At 43.5% G+C, this 20,000-nt stretch overlaps 1 protein-coding gene across 3 annotated transcripts in view; it reads right to left on the bottom strand.

The window, feature by feature from the left end:
• STRN (striatin) overlaps positions 1 to 20,000 on the bottom strand; it is a 123,092-nt gene that overhangs the window by 77,187 nt on the left and 25,905 nt on the right. For all 3 annotated transcript variants that reach the window (XM_056567321.1, XM_056567323.1, XM_056567322.1), the window contains exon 2: positions 3,209 to 3,312. In XM_056567321.1, coding sequence (XP_056423296.1) covers positions 3,209 to 3,312 — 104 coding nt within the window. The remainder of the gene's footprint in view (positions 1 to 3,208; positions 3,313 to 20,000) is intronic.

Here is a 20,000-nt window from a genome sequence, read left to right as displayed (position 1 = left end):
AAAGTGATGTTAAAAAGGGTACTCCACTGGCCAGCGTTCGGAACTTAAGGTTCTGAACGCTGTTGTCACGCTGCTACGCCCCCCGTGACTCCTGGCCACGCCCCCCCCCCAATGCTAGTCTATGGGAGGGGGAGTGACGACAGTCACACCCCCTCCCATACTTGCATTGAGGGGGCGTAGCAGTGACATCACAAGGGGGTGTGGCCGACCACCGACACACGAAAACAGCATTTGGAACATTTCGTTTCGAATGCTGGCCAATGGAGTACATTTGCACCTTTGAACATTTGCACCTGTCAATGAGGCGGCTCCTTACCTGTCGGCTCCGACTGGACAGTACCGATTTGTGTATGGATACACCAACCAATGGTAACATCCAAATGATAATTTCATTTTAACATGAGAGGTTTCGGAATTTTTTTTTTCAAAAAGATTCTAACTATTTACGGAAACAGCCAGGTCAGAGAGCAGACAACTACCCTGTGGTTTTCTAAATTTTTAACTAAGTTGGGGTATGGCTAAAACTGGAACACACGTTAATACATTTTCCTTCGTAATTTTGTGCTGGATTCCCACCAAATTCCGGTTCTTTATATTTATCAAATGTGCGCATTCATGCAAGCCTATGGCAAGGTTTGACTGTCGCAGTCCCATAATGTGATATGTTAGGTTTATCAAGTATAACTAATAAGGGGATCTCAAGGAGCACTGGTAAAGGAATTAGCCAACATTACAGTAGGTGTGCTACGATGTATTCTGGTTTAAAGCTCTAGCCATAGTAAAATTCATTTAAAAAACCCTATACTCCATGGGAAACTTCATATTCTGCTATTTGCAGGCTGACTCACACAGCTTTGTGGGTAGGCCTCACGACTAGAGATGAGCAAACTTACAGTAAATTTGATTTGTCACGAACTTCTCAGCTCGGCAGTTGATGACTTATCCAGCATAAATTAGTTCAGCTTTCAGGTGCTCCGGTGGGCTGGAAAAGGTGGATACATTCCTAGGAAAGAGTCTCCTAGGACTGAATCCACCTTTTCCAGCCCACCGGAGCACCTAAAAGCTGAACTAATTTACGAAGGAAAAGCCATCAACTGCCGAGCCGAGAAGTTTGTGATGAATCAAATTTACTGTAAGTTCGCTCATCTCTACTCACGGCCATAGAGAGCATATGTAGAGAAAAATACATGCCATCAACATATATTTGGTCCCCAAGACCTCAAACTGTAGGACAGACGATATTGAATATTCCTGTGATATGTAGAAGACAGGACTCACTATAGCAGTGTTTCCAGACCAGGGTGCCTCCAGGTGTTGCAAAACTACAACTCCCGGCATGCCTGGACAGCCAAAGTTGTAGTTTTGCAATATCTGGAGGCATTCTGGTTGGGAAACCCTGCTGTACAGACTACTAGGTAAGGACAAATAATCAGAAATGTGTCAGCAGTTTCTTGTGGTGGACGTCTTGCATTATGGATTATAAATAAATAATAATGCCAAAGTTGTACACGGAGACTTTTATATTCTATTGCGGTAGGAGTATTAGATCAGCTGTCCAACAGGTGGTAGAAAATCCGCTACAATATCCACATGTTACATTTAGGCCGGGTTCACACTACGAAATTTGTAACCAGAATTGAGCTCAGGAATTTCGGTCTGAAATTGCGCTAAATGAAGGTTAACATGCAGGTGAGTTTAATTTTTTTTTTAAAGGGGTACTACGGCGCTTAGACATCTTATCCCCTATCCAAAGGATAGGGGATAAGATGCCTGATCGCGGGGGTCCCGCAGCTGGGGGCCGGAGCATTGTGACGTCACGCTCCGCCCCCACAATGCAAGCCTATGGGAGGGGATAAGATGTCTAAGCGCCGGAGTACCCCTTTAAACTCATTAAAGGGTACCTTTCATCAAAAAACGTTTGATATATTGTAGATTAATGTATGCAGAATAACTTTACAATAGCATGTTATTAAAAATATGCTTCTTTCTATTTAATTTTCCACTTTGAGAAATGACCACTAGGGGTCTCCCTACCAGTCTTTTTTTTTTTTTTTTTTATAGATTTCAGACTCATGCAGGAGTCCTAAATCTCAGACTGCAGCTGGGACACAAACAATCACAGCACTGCTCCCTGGCAGTGAGCAGTGCTGAGCTTGTCTGTGTTCCGTCTGCAGTTTGAGATTTAGGACTCCTGCATGAGTCTGAAATCTATAAAAAAAAAAAAGACTGGTAGGGAGACCCCTAGTGGTCATTTCTCAAAGTGGAAAATTTAATAGAAAGAAGCATATTTTTAATAACATGCTATTGTAAAGTTATTCTGCATACATTAATCTATAATATATCAAAAGTTTTTTTGATGAAAGGTACCCTTTAACACTGCTAAATTTTCTGGTAAGAATTTCTGGCAGATCAAATACCTGCTCAATGTTCTGTCAGAATCCGCTCTGCAGACATTGCAGCCTACGGGGATGGCAATGTCTGCGAGATCCTAGCGCTGACTGATTTGGACGAAAATTCCGAAGTGTGAACCTGGCCTTTGAGGTTTTGGCCAGCACTGGATGTATGGTTGGAGATCACAAGAGATCACAAGTCACTTGTCCGTCACTGTCCCCATAAATCAACCTTTCTATCCTAGAAAATGAAGGTAGCAGCACATAACTTTTAAAGCAATGGTCCACAGAAGGCAGGTTAGGTTCATACCCATCAGTGGAAAATACAGAACAAAGCATAAGGATCGCCCCATAGCCTCAACAATACTCTCTTTAGGCACAAAACATACACAGGAGCAAATGTTTCAGCTTCAGCAGAAGACAGAATAAAGGGCTTCAGAGCAAGGCCAAACATTGTTCCTGTGTCAAAGTATTCATGCCTAAATAGAGAACCATAGAGGTTACAGTATGCAGACATCCTTTTGCCTCAGATCTACAGTACATGCACTGTTCAGGTGCAAAGTGGGAATTTCATAATCTTTTGGTCTAATCCCATTACAACAATATCAATTTGGTATTTTATATTAGTATCATTAAACCCATTACACAAGATTGTGAGTAAAGCTCCACCCTGGTTACTACTTCTCCCAGAAAGGTGAAGGATGGAGTATGTTATTGTCTATAATAAACCAGTTGTTCAAGACAAAGACAAGTTTGACAACCACGGCAGGATAATCCTTGTCATATATTCTGGAGCTACACCCAGAGATGGCGAATACCTTTCTTGCTTTAAAGCATATTCCAACATCTTTATTCTTCTGACTAGATCTTTCTTTAAATTCTCTTGTCCTTTCCTTTCACCTTGAAGAAAGGCTACCTGGGCCTGTAAGACACAAACAATGCACACGTTAACAATGTACAAAGCATACTGGTAGAATAAATGGTAAACACGTCGTCATCTTTTCATCTGCACTAACCTGTCGGTACAGACCGGTATTGCAGGCGACACTGATGACAACCATACTTACCGGATATCGTTCCGTGCTCTGGTTCTCTGTTCTCTTTCTCCGTATCTTCCGTTCCGGGGCTGACTTGGAGTATGGGCTGACTAGAAGAGCGTCTTGACGTCACCGCTGTGGTCTGCTAGCAGCGGGACCCCGCAGAGAAGCAGTGACTGAGACGTCAGGAAGCTCCACCCATGCTCCAAGTCGGCCCTAGAAGAGAAGATACAGAGGAAGATGGCAGGAAAACTGGAGCATAAAACGGGATCAGGTAAGTATGGCTTCAGGCTGTGTCGCTGCAGAGGTTTAAACACAATGTAAAATTGTTTGGCCCAATTCAGAATTACTGTATCATTGTAAATTATTTCATCAGGCACTGGGATTCCTTCACGAATTCCAGGTATTTCTGCTCCAGGGAAAGTGAATACTGAGCCCCAATGCTGAATAGGGGAATATTTGGTAAGGTTTTCTTTTATTTTCTTCTTAAAGGGGTACTCCGCCCCTAGACATCTTATCCCCCTATCCAAAGTATAGGGGATAAGATGTCAGACTGCCGCGGTCCCGCTGCTGGGGAGTCCTGGGATCCCTGCTGTGGCACCCCGCTCTCATTACAGCACAGAGCGAGTTCGCTCTGCACGTAATGATGGGCAATATAGGGGCCGGAGCATAGTTACGTCACGGCTCCGCCCCTTTCAATACAAGTCTATGGGAGAGGGCGTGGCGATCGTCACGCCCCCTGCCATAGACTTGCATTAAGGGGACGGGACGTGATGTCACGAGGGGCGGAGCCATGACGTCACGCTGCTCCGTCCCCCGTATCGCCCGTCATTACGCACACAGAGCGAACTCGCTCTGTGCTGTAATGATGGCGGGGTGCCGCAGTGGGGATCCCAGGGCTCCCCAGAAGCAGGACTGCGGCGATCTGACATCTTATCCCCTATCCTTTGGATAGGGGATAAGATGTCTAGGGGCGGAGTACCCCTTTAAAGGGGTATTCCAGGAAAAATTTTATTTATTTATTAATTTTTTATATTAACTAGCTCCAGAAAGTTAAACAGATTAGTAAATTACCTCTGAAGTGGAGTTGTTCTCATCTGTCTGACAACAGTGCTCTCTGCTGACACCTGTCTGTCTGTCTCAGGAACTATCCAGAGCATAAGAGATTTGCTATGGGGATTCGCTCCTACTCTGGACAGTTCCCAAGACAGGTGTCATCAGAGGGCAGTTAGAAAAGAACAACTCAACTTCAGCATCTGATAAGTACTGGAAGGATTAAGGTTTTTTTTTTTTTTAAATAAAAAGTAATTTCCAAATCTGTTTAACTTTCTGGAGCCAGTTGATAAGTTTTTTTTATTTTTATGGAATACCCCGTTAAAAGACGAGAAGGGAAATAAAAATAAAAATTTTAAAATTAAAATGGGCTGTGTCCTTAAAGGGGCTTATGTCACTAAGTGGAAAAAATATATATATTTTCATGTATAATCAATCTTTAAAAACGACAGGTTCTTTTGTAATTGCCCCCGAAAAAAAAAAAAAAAACATGCTATCTAGTTGCCTGTAGCTAAATTAGAAGACTCGTATAGTAAGTATAACATTTCAGGGATAACCCCTTTAGTTACTGAACAAGTCAATTTCAGGGGGGACTATCCATTGATCTAGTACAGTGGTCTCTAAACTGCGGCCCTCCAGATGTTGCAAAACTACAACTCCCAGCATGCCCGGACAGCCAACGGCTGTCCGGGCATGCTGGGCGTTGTAGTTTTGCAACATCTGGAGGGCCGCAGTTTAGAGACCACTGTACTAGTACATATATATAACCAGCAGGACAGTCCCCCAAGTCATTATAGGGAAAGAAGGATAAAGCATTTTGGATTTCACATTCAAGCTCCTTGCCAGCTCTGGATGATCGCGATAAAGATTGAGATATCAGCACAAACTAGATTATCACCCAAAACTTTTACCCAATTGCAGTAACTAGTCAGGTCTCCCATGAGTACAAGTCCGTACCTGTATAACAAAAAGGACAACATGCTAAGGTATTAAAGGGGTATTCCAGGAAAAACTTTTTTTTTTTTTTTTTTTTATATCAACTGGCTCCAGAAACTTAAAACAGTTTTGTAAATTACTTCTATTAAAAAAATCTTAATCCTTTCAATAATTATCAGCTGCTGAAGTTGAGTTGTTGTTTTCTGTCTGGCAACAGTGCTCTCTGCTGACATCTCTGCATGTCTCGGGAACTGCACAGAGTAGAAGAGGTTTGCTATGGGGATTTGCTTCTAAAGTGGGCGGTTCCCGAGACACGTGTTATCAGAGAGCACTTAGACAGAAAAGAACAACTCAACTTCAGCAGCTCATAAGTGCTGAAAGGATTAAGATTTTTTAATAGAAGTAATTTACAAATCTGTTTAACTTTCTGGAGCCAGTTGATATATATATTATATATATATATATATATATATATATATATATATATATATATATATATATATATATGGTTTTTTCCCTGCATAACCCCTTTAATCTGTTATCTATAGACGTATGCATGTACTTATTGGAGCTCAGAAAACTGACTGAAGGCCCTTAGCAAAACTGATAGGCCCCGTTTCTTCGCTGTGCATTGTCTCACACAAGTCATGTGACAGCCGCACCTATATTTTGCGCAACATAATCCAAGTCATGTTAAACCATAATCAAACGTAATGTAAAAGTCAAATTCCAAAAGACATGAATGAAGAGAAAAAAAAATTGACTTTCTGCTACACTACTACTGCCAAATGTGTGCGTAGGTGATGATTGTTTACGTGAAAATTCCAAGATATTATTTTAACAGGCACTTTCGGAGTAATCCCTCCTTAAACTGCCACTCCCCAACATAATCAGTTTTCCCAACATTCCGCGCATAACTCTACCTCTAATGGCCTATTACGTTATTGCTTCCTAGACCATAGAAGAAGCCTAAAAATGGTTGATGACTGACAAGCCTACTAAAGTTTTCCACACAAACTTTACTAAAGGACATTTCCGGCAGACATAAAAAAATGAGGGAACTTCATTCTGGAGCAAGTATCTGGCCAGAATAGGAAGCGAGTGGACTTGGATGCAAGAAGCTTTGTGTGTTTACACAGGCCCCATTCAAGCCACATTCCTTGAATACTTTGCCAATGCAGTAGATAACTAATGAGACCCTTCCTTTGATTTGGGCAAACTTTCAGCTACCACTGTCCTTAAAGGGATACATTCACTAAAATAAAAAAAAAATAAAAAGGCAAAAGACGCAACAGAAAAAAAATGACAGCTGTCCCATACCAAGAGAACATTTCAGATCATCGGAATAAGTCCCTGGATAAGCATCCCAGCCCTAAAATATAGTACCTGAAACTTGTCATATTACATTTTTTAAAGAAATTCATCCAGGCCCCACAATCATCTTATTCACACCACGTTTTTGCAATACAATTCCCGTATACGTTTTCTATGTGAAAAAGGTATTGACAACCGTATGTATTGACTCTCCATAGAAAACAGTATGCCAAAAGATGCATCCGGTGCATCATGTACGGTTTTGTCAGTTTTTTTCTTTTGGTCTGAGTGAAAAACTGTATTTAACGGTATACGTTTTTTTAACCCCTTAAGGACCGGCTTTTTCCGTTTTTGCACTTTCGTTTTTTGCTCCTTGCCTTTAAAAAATCATAACTCAATTTTGCACCTAAAAATCCATATGATGGCTTATTTTTTGCGCCACCAATTCTACTTTGGAATGATGTCAGTCATTCTGCCCAAAAATCTACGGTGAAACGGAAAAAAAAATCATTGTGCGACAAAATTGAAAAAAAAACTCGCCGTTTTGTAACTTTTGGGGGCTTCCGTTTCTACGTAGTACATTTTTCGGTAAAATGACACCTTATTATTCTGTAGGTCCATACGATTAAAATGATTCCCTACTTATGTAGGTTTGATTTTGTCGGACTTCTGGAAAAAATCATAACTACATGCAGGAAAATGTATACGTTTAAAATTATCTTCTGACCCCTATAACTTTTTTATTTTTCCGTGTATGGGGCGGTATGAGGGCTCATTTTTTGCGCCGTGATCTGAAGTTTTTAACGGAACAATTTTGCATTGATAGGACTTATTGATAGGACTTATTTTTTTCACGATATAAAAAGTGACCAGAAATGCACTATTTTGGACTTTGGAATTTTTTTGCGCGTACGCCATTGACCGTGAGGTTTAATTAACGATATATTTTTATAATGCGGACATTTCCGCAAGCGGTGATACCATATGTTTATTTTTATTTATACTTTTTTTTTAATGGGAAAACTTTTAATAGGGGAGGGGTTAAATGATCTTTATTCACTTTTTTTTTGCAGTGTTATAGCTCCCATAGGGACCTATAACACTGCACACACTGATCATCATTGATCACTGGTTTCTCATAGGAAACCACTGATCGATGATTCTGCCGCTTGACTGCTCATGCCTGGATCTCAGGCACTGAGCAGTCCATTCGGCGATCGGATAGCGAGGAGGCAGGTAGGGACCCTCCGGCTATCCTGTAAGCTGTTCGGGATGCCGCGATTTCGCCGCAGCTATCCCGAACAGCCCACTGAGCTAACCGGCATGGTTTCAGTTTCACTTTTAGCAGCGTGGCTCAGCTTTGGGTGATCGCGGTGCCGCGCGCTATTAGAGGCGTGTTTCGGCTTCACTATGGTGCCGGGCCCGCCGTGATCTGATGCGGGGGTCAACGTGGGACCCCGCGTTATATCACGGGAGCAGGACCAAGGACGTACTCATACGTCATTGATCCTTAAGGGGTTAAACATGGGAGTCAAGAGAAACCATACAGAACTGTATGTGCGTACGGTTCCATCCGGTTTTCACCATACGTTTTTTTACTTTTCACTTTTTTTTTCTTGGAATTTCAATCAAACAAGTGAAACTTTATTCATAATGGAGTGAAAAGTTAAAAATGTATACGTTTTTATCTTTAAAAACGGATGCAACCGGACATCATTTTTTTAAACCATATACGGGTTAAAATATATACACACGTTTTGATACAGTTTAGTCAGGTTTTGAGGAATCAGTTTTTCATCAAAAACCTGGTAAGGGAACTGTGTTGCAAAAACGTGGTGTGAATGCACCCTTAGACGCAGATGATGTCCCCCTTGTCATAGCTACAGGCCATGGTGTAAAATGATCACCAGAAAGATCTCAGTTCTGCCCATTCACATACTTTTATACTGTAACCTAGTCGCCACTTTGCTGATGTTTTTCCAAATTAACTTCAAGTGTGATACTTCTGTCACCCTTCTCTGCACCAGCTCTAGTACAGCCAAGTCCTTCTCCTTAAGTGTGGTCTGACTAGAGATAGGTATAGGAGGGAGAAGTATGGGGGGAAATTAACATTCCATATGTATATTCTGTTGCTCTGTTACATTTGAATCTGAAATGTCTGTGCGTACGTCTATTGACAACTGTAGTTGACACCTCGATGAGTTAAAGGGGTACTCCGCCCCTAGACATCTTATCCCCTATCCAAAAGGACAGCGGATGAGATGTCTGATCGCGGGGCCCCCAGACATCCGGTGCGCGGAGCGAACTTAGTTGCCTGCCGGATGACTGGCGATGTGGGGCGAAGGCTTGTGATGTCATGGTCCACTAGTGATGTCAGGGCCACGCCCCCTCAATGCAAGTCTATGGGAGGGGGGGTAATAGCCATCACGCCCCCTCCCATAGACTTGCATTGAGGGGGCGTGGCCGTGGCAACACGAGTGGGGCGTGGCTAAAACATCACGAGCCCCGGCGCTGCACCTTTGGATAGGGGAAAAGATGTCTAGGGGCGAAGTAACCCTTTAAGCCATCTGGAGACAGCTGAGCATTTTAGCAAAGTGAATGATGAACTTCGGAGGTAAGAGGAGGAAGCAGAAAGAAAGCCTGATAAGTGGAAAAAGGGCATTTGTCCTGTTAAAGGGGAACTAGGGTATATAAGTACTTATCCCCCAATTTTTTGCAGGGAGGGTGGTGGTCAACTGGAACATTAGTTTACAGTGTAAGGCCTAAGCAATCTTCAAAGTCACATTCCTAAGATAACATGAATATTTAGCTTTTTCTTCTGTAACATGTTTTCAATTGCTCTAGTATAGTATTAGTTGCACCAATGCCACCATTTACTGGTCCCCTACTAAACTGGACTTGGCCCAAGTTTCAGTGTTACCTCCACAGCCTTGCTGTCCAGAATACTTTTATGGGTAGGCAGCGTCCTACAGACCAAACTGAAGGTTGCTGTCAAGTATTTGAATTGAGTAGGGGACTTACATGTAAATGTTTTAGTGATTAGGGAAAAAAACTGCAAAAACAGATAAGGGTAATTTATCATTGGATTTACACCACTTCAATGTTCTAAATGTCCCTGCAAATTTGTCTACTGTATGGTGCACTGTACCCCACTTTTTGTTGTGGAGCTGTATTTATTATTTGTGCAAATTACCGTATTTTTCGCCCTATAGGACGCACCGGCGTATAAGACTCACCCTATTTTTAGGTGCAACATCTAAAAAATTAAAGATTTTGAACCCAATAGTGGTTTTCAACCTGCGGACCTCCAGATGTTGCAAAACTACAACTCCCAGCATGCCCGGACAGCCGTTGGCTGTCCGGGCATGCTGGGAGTTGTAGTTTTGCAACATCTTGAGGTCCGCAGATTGAAGTCCACTGCACAGGAGGTAATACTCATGTGTCCCCGCCGCCCCGGACCCGTCACCGCTGCCCTGGATGTCGCTCCATCGCTGTCGCAGTGTCCCCGTCGCTCCGGAACGTCTCTGCTGCTGGCCGGGTATCCTCGCTCTCCGTTGCCGTCATCACGTCGTTACGCACGCCGACGCACGTATGCAACGGCGTGATGATAAGGAAGGAGAGCGCCGGCCATACAGGGGATCCCTGAACGTAGAAGACACCGAGGAGGCAGGTAAGGTCCCTCCCGGTGTCCTGTAAGCACTAACCCGGCTATTCAGTCGGGCTGTTCGGGACCGTCGCGGTGAAATCGCGGCGGGCCCGAACAGCCCGACTGAACAGCCGGGTTAGTGTCACTTTCCCTTCAGACGCGGCAGTCAGCTTTGATCGTCACGTCTGAAGGGTTAATACAGGGCATCACCGCGATCGGTGATGTCCTGTATTAGCCGCGGGTCCCAGCCGTTGATGGCCGCAGGGACCGCCGCGATAGGGGAAGAAAAAGTGCGTCTTACACTGCGAAAAATATGGTACATTTAGAAGGGTTTTTTTGGCGCAAAGCCTACTTTTTTTCGCAAACCTACACCACCTAATAGGACACGTACAAAAGTGTCTATGATACACCACAAAACAAACCAATCTCTGCAGCTCACTGGTTTCTATAATTGCGCAAAATTTATCAAGTCCTGTGCATCTTTTTGGTAAATTCTGAGCAACTGTGGAAACAATACACCAAGCAAACAGGGGTAAAATCTATTCTCCCTTACACCAGCATAGAAGCTAAATATAAGTGCACAGGATGCAGCTGGAAGCAGAGTCCTGGTTATCAGACTTAAGAACATCTATTTAAATAATGTCAGCCGAGCAAAAGAATTAGGATTCATTCTCTTTAATGACGAGGTTAATAAAGCAGCAATCTATGGCTTCAAAAATGTCTCCACATGTCTCAACACATAAAATATGTCTAAAACCTGATAGCATTGACAGTAATAGAATTCTAAGGCAATTCAGCGCAGGAAATGGGGGAAGAATAGTGACAAGTCTGTGCACATGTAACTTATGACTATCACACTCATACTTTTCGTGTTTTTGACTTTTGCTTCAATACAAAGCCAAATCTGTAAGTGATACGAAGTATTTACACCAGAAAAACTATGGAAAGGTTATATTTCCCATGAAGGGGCCCAGTGCCAACACAGTAGGGCTTATGTATGTTTGTCAATACATTGTACTTGCTGTATTTAACATTCCTTTGGCTTTTATTGGAGGTTATACCCACCTGCCCAGGGAAGCAGAAGCATATTGCCCCCCCCCAAGATAACCACTAAAGGGATTTTGGCCATTTAAAATGATCCGGAACTGGTGCCTATGTCCACAGGCACTTCTTTGGAGGATCCATTGGAAGATTAAACATGTTCAATATTCTGTCGGAATCAAATTCCTCATCGGAAGTTTTATCGCGGAACTTCCAACAACTGAACTGTGCAGCGGTATGCTCATAGAAATGAATGGGAGGCTGCTGTAAGACAGAATTGGCGCGGAATATTTTTCCTCTTTAGTGTGACTGGGGGCGCATATAGTGAGTTTGTCATGTACATTTGAAAAAAAAAAAAAAAATAATAATAATAATAATAATAAATATATAAATATATATATATATATATATATATATATATATATATATATATATATATATATTTCAAAGTTCTCCATAAGTAAATAAACAGATCAAAAAAATTACCCGCACATGCAGAGCATGGAGATATCATATACCAATTGGCCTTGCTAATACTTCAGTATTCACTGGCACAACACAAACCCAAGACAACCTGCCCACCACGAAGATTATTTAGGGCCTGACAGATAGAACTAAAATAGGGAAGCATTAAAATTCTCGGTGGCATCCTCACTGAGCACACAAACAGACTGTAACTTTAAAGCTGAAAAGTTACCCTGTAACCTGGTTTCCCCTATAAAACACAGTAGGGTGAACAGATCCTCTAGATAAGAGATGGTTTCCTATAAATTACTCTATAGGAAAAAGGTGTCCCAAAATCATTCCTGACGCCAATGGACTATCATCTTCGTATTTTTGGACTTGTAAAAAGTGGGTTAATTTGTTGCAGGATTTGGCTTTGTGTTAAACTTGTGACTTTTGGTTTATACAACAAATCAAGATGTGTAGTAATTTTAATGCAGTGGTAATGGATTTATCCTAATGATTTGTCGCAAAGCCCTCAATTTGTCCCAACTCTACACAAGCTCAGACCTGTCTTACAAAACTAGCTGTGGACAGCATATGTAACAGGTCACACAAACAGGTTAAAAAGTCTAAGAGAAGGCACCATACAAAGTGGAGTACTGAAGTAAAAAATATGTACTAGCACTAGCATATTTTTACCATGTGCTGCACAATTTAAAATTAGTCTAATGCAGACTATTCCAACTCTGTTGTGCCCAGGCTAAAAAAAAAAAAAAAAAAAAAAAAAAAAAAAAAAAACTTTTACTCACCTTCCTGCGTTCCCCCAGAGCGCCGCTACAGCTGATCAGTCCTCCGGTCCAGTCTTCTGCCTTCTTCCATCGTTACACGCCTATCACCAGCTGAGGTGGGACATCGCTGTGGTCGGTGATAGGCTGAGCGCCGTATGACGATCCGTGCACAGGAAGAAGGCAGAAGACGGGACCGGAAGACCGAACAGCTTTAGCGGCGCTCCGAGGGAACGCAGAAAGGTGAGTGAAAGTTTGTTTGCATTTTTTTTTTCAGCCCGGGCACAACAGAGTTGGAATAGTCTTCACTGCCCTTGATAAATTCCCCCCTATATCCTTGCAGGTATCCTTAAAGGAAGGAAGTGCCTGTACTTGTAGAGTTACTCCACAGTAAGTCATGTTTTACTGTTGAGTCAAGAGTCTGGAACGTGCAACATGCAATAGGCAATTATATCATCAGTACTCCCTCAATAACCATGCCCTCTCACCTGGCTGTGCCATCTGATTCATTTGCAAATTTATTTTTTTATATAATATATATATATATATATATATATATATATATATATATATATATATATTTAAATGACTGCAGCTGTGATACAGTACCGGGGCACAAGGTAGACTACAGCCATTCATTCCAATCAATTATGAGCCTCCAATGTTCAGTAACAGAAAAATATTGATGGAACCAGAATAGAATGAACTATGGCTAGGGTCTTTAGCAGCGCAAACCATTTCCTATTGGACCAAGCAAGTGCCATCAGAATTACTTACCCCTTCCCCTAACATAGTCCTCAGGAAGATCTGTGAGGAATAAGAGGAAAGGGGGGAAAAGGCATACGCCAGGTTTCAATGCCAGTTCTGACCGCCTCTATATAATGGGTCCCAGCACATCATTCAGCGCTGCCCCATGTTCAGAGGGACACTCCCATTACTCTGTATGTGCCAGAATCCACAAAGTACTGGTGCTGACGGTGACATATTCAATATATCTTCCAACATGCTCTGGTGCCCATGTGTGACTCTTTCCCACCCTCTGTCCTATCTCTGTAGGGACAGACAAACAATGGGGTGTGTAAGAAGGGGCCCTTTTCCTATAGCAATGAGGGAGCATCCTCCATTATGGTGCTGTCATGAAGAGGGATGCAGCAGGAAAAAAAAAAAAAAAAAAGATATTGGAAGTTCTTAACCACATCACTATCTTGGGTTCATCATTTTTAAAAAGGTTGGCATACACACTTCCTGAGGACTTTCCATTTGTATGAATTCCCTTGTCCCCAGCACAAATCTTTGAAAGCTGCCCTACAAGAATGCCAGGGTCCAATAAAGAGATCCCCCCCCTTCTCCTATTTTAAGTTATCTACACTTCTCACAGATAATCCACAAAGCAATAACTTTATTTCAAAGGCAAAGAAGAATTCTGACATCGACAAGAAAACTCATATGTGCTCTAACTCATATGTGCTCTTTGAGTGATTGAAGTAAAGGGAATACTACAGCGATGGACAACTTCTCCCTTATCCAGCAGAGCCGGGGCCCTGTGCAAGAGATCACAGGAGCGGATGCAGACTTGCATGGGACTCAAGTCGGCCACCTCACACCGGCGCTCAGGGTATATGGAGTGGACTCCTGACTCGAGACCGCTCCATACTCAGCGGCCCCCGGCTGATTTCAGTAGCCGGGGGTCGCCGCTAATAGCTCGGCATGCGGCGATTGCTGCGGCCGGTTATTAAGCCTTTAGATTACCGCTGTCAAAGTTGGCAGCGGTGTCTAAAGGATCTGTTAACATCCCTGGTGCTCTAGTGGGGTGGATCGCCCCCCCCCCATAATGGTTTATCCATAATGAATTATTGGACCGCAAAAAAAAACCCACAATGTTAGACTAATAACTAGTGTAATGCCACAGGGATGTGGAAATTGTATCGCCCGACGCCCAGGACTTGCAGGGCTAAATGCCTAAAGCAGGGCAAGAAGGGCTAAATGCCTAAAGAATTCACATATAACGGGGAAATCAGTTTTGTCCCTTAACTAAACTCCTATATAGACTGCAGCTGTGCGCTGCAGCATATAGCGAGCCGTGCAGGAAGACAGCACCCCGGCGTAGGCGCGTGCAATGACGTCACTCATCGCGCGCCACTCCGTCCGGACAGAGGATGCGGTCCAGTAACAATAGTGACCGCTGAGTCCCCGAGCCTGCCGGAGCACACATGGGGCCAGAGAGGAATATAATGGCGCAGGGTGCATCAGAGGGGGGGGGGAATATAATGGCGCAGGGTGCATCAGAGGGGGGGAATATTATGGCGCAGGGTGCATCAGAGGGGGGGGAATATTATGGTGCAGGGGGCATCAGAGGGGGGGGATATTATGGCGCAGGGGGCATCAGAGGGGGGGGAATGTAATGGCGCAGGAGGCATCAGAGGGGGGGGGGAATATAATGACACAGGGGGCGCATCAGAAGGGGGGGATAAAATGATGCAGGGAGCATCAGATGGGGCGGGGGGGGGGGGGAATATAATGGCGCAGGGGGCCCTACTTGATCCCTACCTGATAAAGGAACATACCAACCTGAAGGGGGACTACGTACTTAAAGGAATACTGTAGTGCAAAATAACTTATCCCCATAAGTAATAGATCACAGGGGTCTGACCGCTGGGACAACCCCCCCCCCCCCCCTCATCTCTTGTATGAGGCCCCAGCAGACGGCATGAAGGATGAAGGGAATGAACCATCCCTGCAAGACACGGCTGCTGAAATGCCCCCTCCTTGTATCTATGGTATACATGGGGGGGGGGGGGGGGTGTCGGCCACTGCATCATGCGGACAAGCCCCCATTCCTGCCAGGGCTCCTTACAAAAGATCGGGGGGGAGGGGTTGTTTCACAGCAGTCAGGATAAGTTATTTTGCACTGCAGTATTCCATTAATGGGGCGGACTTTCTTATCAGGGACCCTATCCAAGTTTTTATTGATAAAAGACCTTATTTACATACTATTTGGGTTAAAATTATTTTGTACCAGGACAAGTGGATTTTTATGAGGGACAAGTAGATTCTGCTCCGTTTTAGTCCCTTGGACAAGTAGTTTTTTTTATTTCCAAACCCCTGTGCCACCTTAAGGCCTCATGCCCACCTCCAGCTCCACATACTCAATGACAAGATTTCTTACAGAGGCAAATGGAGACATTTCTCCCCCAATCCGCTTAAATGTAAAAAGGAGAAAACAAAAAACGCAATGCCAGATTTAATGGACACATTATTTGTAGCATTGCTTGTACTGCATCTGATAGGGCATGACGACAGCGCATGAAAACAGTGCCGCAGAGGGCCCTTGCATATAGCTCTGCCATGTGCATGAGACCATGGTAAAAGTGGCATCATCAAAAAGTGGTGGGGGCAGGGCACATTGTTTGTAGGGTCTTTAAATAATACACAGATTAAGGTTCCAGACCCCTCAAACATTGTCACATAGCTAACACAAGTGATGCAATGCTAAACGAACAAATACAAAAAGTAACCTTTGGTTCACCCACATGGAGTTAGTAAATTCTGCTAGGGATAGACAAGACCAAACTTGTGCCCATATTAACACCCTAGCATGAGAAAACCTTCCACAACCATAGTGACAAACCTTCAGATGATCCATTAACAACACTGTTACACAATATACTCCCATCCCATGAATCACAACTGGATCTAACAGACTGAATAATCCCCTGTGCAACAGACGTTGCTCTGGTATAAAGATAGCAGATTTAATCGAATTCAGTTTTATTTTCCTTAAAAACATAAGTGAAATGTCACAATTTTTATGCAACTTTTGGTTATACAAGTTAACCTATACTAAAAATCTAAGTCTTGCAGATATAATATGGAGGTGAATTCTACACCACCCATCTACGTAGAGGGCTTCCAGGGACAACTGGTGGCCTATCTACAGGATATATATACATCCATACCTGATAGCCGGTGTAGTGCCATATTTTGTGTGCTGCCATGGAATGTGTTACATTCATTCCCCGCTATGGGGACAGTGTGCCACTCTACCCGCTATAGGGACTGTGCGCCCGCAGGTGTCACAAGCTGGTTGAGACAGCATACGTGACACTTGCAAGGAACCAATGGTAGGGGGCAGGTGTGTGCGTGTCAGCCAAGGGAGCTGTCTTAGTCCAGCACATTCCATGGCAAAACACAAATTATGGCACTACTCTGGCAGTGAATGGTGTCCGAAGCAGTTGGCTCTGTATATGGGCAAAGCTGCATTACAATAACCTAGCACCCTGATGATCAGCTATTGAGGACTTATCCTGTGGAAAGGCCGACGAAAGCAATACTTACAAGATGTGAGAGGAGGACCTGGTTCAGTCAATCAATGGACATGTCTGCGACAACTGACTGGCTAAGGTCCTGCTTCTACATCTCAGCAAAAGAGACGAGCAAAGGGGATCCGGAAGGAACCTCAACAAAAGCTGCAGTAGTACTTATAGGTAAGCTTTTTTCCCCCCCTTTTTTGGGGATGCTGGAATACCCCTTTAATGTATAATTATTGCAACAGCCAGTAGGATGCTCTGCATGAGCAATTCATAAAGTGCAGATGTGCATTAGTACAGTGGCACCAATGTGCATGAGATCTGTAAAAAAAATGTGTCTGGCGAAAAATTCCACAGGAAAATCTGCGTAAAATGTGATGCGGATGGTAAATCCACAGCATGTCAATTTTCATCATATTCCATCTGCAAAGCTGCAGCAGCAATTCTACAAGAAGTCGGCATGATTAGATATGGACGTACCTACGACAGTGCTTAAAGGGGTACTCCAAAGGATAAGGGATAAGATGTCTGATGGCGGGGGTCCCGCCGCTGGAGACCCCCACGATATCAGCTGCAGCACCCCAGACATTCGGTGCACGGAGCAAACTGCGGGGCGGATGTTCGTGAAGTCATGGTCATGCCCCACTTGTGACATCCATGCCATCTCAATGCGAGACTTGCATTGAGGGGGCATGGCCATGAAGTCCTGAGCGGGGCGCGGCCTCCAGGCGCTGCACCTGACGCTCTAAGTGAACGCCGGATGCAGCAGGGAGATTTATTTACAGCCTAGAAAAAAAGACAGAGTACCCTCCAACTACAAGGCCATGCATAGTTCATGGGCCTATACATGGGTCATGAACCCGAAAGAAGATCTGAAAGTGCTATAATTGCCCACTGATTATGACAATAAATCTTCAGATTGGTGTAATCTTTATTTTTTAAATAACATTTATTTGTAAAACTATTTTCCTGCAGGTCATATATTAAATATGTAATTAAAAGTCCACTAAAAGCAGTGCTTTATAATGTGAATACATTGTATTGCTGATAAGGGAACCAATGCATCCTACAGGCACAATAGATGGAGGCTCATTAGTATCAGCCAAACATCCAGAATCCATAGGAATAAAAGATAGCGGAAATCAAACAGTGTTTGTCATTAGTCTTGTTCTAGTCCTAAAGGCAAATCTGTTCTGAGAAGAACCAGACGAACCTCTCCGCTCAAAGACAAACAGCTCTAAAAAGCCGTCTACACATTTTCCCCCCCCCCCCCCCTCTATACAGAGTCAAATGTGCAAGTCTTTTCTATGCTAAGCCTTTTGAAAATGCAATATATATGTAACACGTACATTCCTAAAAGAGTCCTTCAGGATTTACGATAACTCTTTCACGAAGACAACACCTTTTTAGATTAAAGGGGTACTCCAGTTTTTTTTTTTATTTTTTTTTTAAATCAACTGGTGCCAGAAAGTTACCGTTTTTTTCGCCGTATAAGACGCACTTTTTCTTCCCCAAAACTGGGGGGAAAAAGTTGGTGAGTCTTATACGGCGAATACACCCCTATCGCAGCAGTCCCTGCGGCCATCAACGGCCGGGACCCGCGGCTAATACAGGACATCACCGATCGCGGTGATGCCCTGTATTAACCCTTCAGACGCAGCGATCAAAGCTGACCGCCGCGTCTGCGGGGAAAGTGACACTAACCCGGCTGTTCAGTCGGGCTGTTCGGGACCACAGCCCAACTGAATAGCCGGGTTAGTGCTTACAGGACACCGGGAGGGACCTTACCTGCCTCCTCTGTGTCTTCTCCGTTCAGGGATCCCCTGTATGGAGAGAGAGGATACCCGGCCGGCAGCAGAGCGACGGGGACACGGCAACAGCGATGGAGCGACATCCAGGGCAGCGGTGACGGGCCCGGAGCGGCGGGGACACGTGAGTATTACCTCCTATGCAGTGGTCTTCGATCTGCGGACCTCCAGATGTTGCAAAACTACAACTACCAGCATGCCCGGACAGCCAACGGCTGTCCGGGCATGCTGGGAGTTGTAGTTTTGCAACATCTGGAGGTCCGCAGGTTTAAGACCACTATTGGGTTCAAAATCTAAATTTTTTTTCGATTTTGCACCTATAAATTGGGTGCGTCTTATACGCCGGTGCGTCCTATAGGACGAAAAATACGGTAAACAGATTTGTAAATGACTTCTATTAAAAAATCTTTACCCTTCCAGTAGTTTTTAGCAGCTGTATGCTACAGAAGAAGTTATTTTCTTTTTGAACTTTTTTGTCTTGTCCACAGTTCTCTCTGCTGACACCTGATGCCCATATCAGGAACTGTCCAGAGCAGGAGAAAATCCCCATTACTCTGGACAGTTCCTGACACGGACAGAAGTGTCAGCAGAGAGAACTATGGACAAGACAAAAAATAAATTCAAAAAGAAAATAATTTCCTCTGTAGCATACAGCCGCTAAAAAGTACTGGAAGGGTAAATATTTTTAATAAAAGTCATTTACACATCTGCTTAACTTTCTGGCACCAGTTGATAAAAAATGTTTTCCAACGGAGTACCACTTTAAAGCCAGGCCAGTGATCTATTAGCAATGGTCCAGCTTCGGCATTCAGCGGTTGCAGGAGAAAGCTTTGACTGACCATACAACAGCCACCGGAGAGAAAATGGAATATAAGGTGTCGGACATTCAAATGAAGACCCAACCACATGATGAAGTCAGATACTCCATAGCAAGACCTGCTCTTTGATAGGCCCCATGTATGTGGCGGACTTTCCGAGCAGAATATGATGAAAAAAATTCCATTCAAATTCTGTTGCAGCAGACTCCCATTTTTTATGGGATTCTGCTACACCGTACAGCCAGTAAGATTTCTGCTACAGGGTTCAAAAAATGGGAATTAAAAAAAAAAAAAAAAAAAAAAAAAAAAAAAAAACGAAAAAGTTCAGAATTTTTTTTTACTTAGTAAAATGTGACGGAAACTATACAAATCTGGTATTGTTGTAATCAGGCGGCCTAAAGTATCAAAAAAACATGTT

Source organism: Hyla sarda, chromosome 3 (assembly GCF_029499605.1).
Source record: "Hyla sarda isolate aHylSar1 chromosome 3, aHylSar1.hap1, whole genome shotgun sequence".
Classification (NCBI taxonomy): Eukaryota; Metazoa; Chordata; class Amphibia; order Anura; family Hylidae; genus Hyla; species Hyla sarda.
Note: the sequence above shows the minus strand (reverse complement) of the source record. Positions and strands in the feature narration are given on the sequence as shown.